Source organism: Brachyistius frenatus, unplaced genomic scaffold, assembly GCF_029030835.1.
Source record: "Brachyistius frenatus isolate BFR_SWC_R1_liver_20210118 unplaced genomic scaffold, ASM2903083v1 Contig_344, whole genome shotgun sequence".
Lineage (NCBI taxonomy): Eukaryota > Metazoa > Chordata > Actinopteri > Embiotocidae > Brachyistius > Brachyistius frenatus.
In genome coordinates this window covers 60,001-61,958 of record NW_027210943.1, presented here as the reverse complement: position 1 = coordinate 61,958, position 1,958 = coordinate 60,001, and the positions used below count along the sequence as shown (strand labels likewise).

The 1,958-nt window shown below is 39.6% G+C and overlaps 1 protein-coding gene across 1 annotated transcript in view; it reads left to right on the top strand.

The window, feature by feature from the left end:
* Positions 1-202: 202 nt before the first annotated feature.
* Positions 203-1,958, top strand: part of mmrn2a (multimerin 2a) — a 14,059-nt gene continuing 12,303 nt past the window's right edge. The window contains exon 1 of the mRNA XM_069723774.1: positions 203-403. Within this exon, the coding sequence (XP_069579875.1) occupies positions 210-403 (194 nt within the window). The 5' untranslated portion in view covers positions 203-209. The remainder of the gene's footprint in view (positions 404-1,958) is intronic.

Below are 1,958 nucleotides of genomic sequence, written 5' to 3'. Positions count from 1 at the left end.
AATCTACAGATTTAATGATTTAAACTGACAAGGATTATAAATTTAATCTGTTCAGAGAAGAGAAGATGTGACTGAATTCAGTCTACCAACAGAGGAAGCAGGAGGCGGGGCCTCACCTCCTCCCTCCCCCTTCCCCTCCCCTCACCCCTCCTCTAGCTGTTTAAAAGCAGCTGTGACAGGGGGGGGGGGACCTCCAGTCAGCAGCAGACATGACGGCAGTGGGAGAACTGGTGCTGGTTCTGGGTTTACTGGTGAGCGCTCACTGTGAGGTGAGAGCACGAGACCCCAAGGTGGAGGAGGAGGAGGAGGGGGGAGGAGGAGGGGCGGGGGGGTTCCCCCTTCACCCCGGGGCGACCGAGACTCCCCCACTAAGAGAGATGGGGAATTCTCCAGACCGGACCGGGTGAGTCCACACAGGAAATACTCTCAAAACTCAAAAACTCTCAAAACTCTCAAAACCCTCAAAACTCAAAAACTCTTGCTTTCATCATTTCCATTCAGACGAAGACGTTAAACTTATTATTTTCGTTATGAATTAATCATTTATTTAATTTTTAAACTAAAATACTAAACATGTCAAACTGCTCCTTTTGTGAACATCTGTTTCTCTTGTTTTAATAAATGAAATGTTTTCGTCGTGTGATAATACTGCGATAATACTTCCATAATACTGCCATAATACTGTGAAAATACTGCCATAATACTGCCATAATACTTCCATAATACTGCCATAATACTGCGATAATACTTCCATAATACTGCCATAATACTGCCATAATACTGTGAAAATACTGCCATAATACTGCCATAATACTTCCATAATACTGCGATAATACTGCCATTATACTGCCATAATACTGCCATAATACTTCCATAATACTGCCATAATACTTCCATAATACTGCGATAATACTGCCATTATACTGCCATAATACTGCCATAATACTTCCATAATACTGCCATTATACTGCCATAATACTGCCATTATACTGCCATTATACTGCCATAATACTGCCATAATACTGCCATTATACTGCCATTATACTGCCATAATACTGCGATAATACTTCCATAATACTTCCATAATACTGCCATAATACTGTGAATATACTGCCATAATACTTCCATAATACTTCCATAATACTGCCATAATACTGCCATAATACTGTGAATATACTGCCATAATACTGCCACAATACTGCCATAATACTGCGATAATACTTCTATAATACTGCCACAATACTGCCATAATACTGTGAATATACTGCCATAATACTGCCATAATACTGCCATTATTACTTCCATAATACTGCCATTATTCTGCGATAATACTGCCATAATACTGCCATTATACTGCGATAATACTACCATAATACTTCCATAATACTGCCATAATACTGTGAATATACTGCCATAATACTGCCATAATAATTCCATAATACTGCCATTATACTGCCATTATACTGCGATAATACTGCCATAATATTGCAATAATACTGCCATAATACTGCGATAATACTTCCATAATACTGCCACAATACTGCCATAAAACTGCCATAATACTGTGAATATACTGCCATAATATTGTGAATATATTGCCATAATACTGCCATAATACTGCTGCTCCTCGTGCTCATCTTGCGTCCCTTTCATCTCGTGAATCCTTGGTTGTAGAATCTCGTGTGAAGTTAAATGAAGCTTCAGCACCACATGAACTAAATATTTCCTGAAACAACAGACATCTCCGTTTTCGTATCCTACAACGTCGTCAAGAACATTAAACTTTCTACTGAAACGCTTGAAAGTTCTGAACCTTAGACGGTTTCTGAATCATGTTCACATTGAAGATTCTTCATGTTTCTGTTCACATTCACTTCGTCATGTTTCAGGAGGCTGAATGACACTTTTCAGAGTTTGGTATCGTCCGCAACGGTGGTGGACGGTGGTGGACGGTGGTA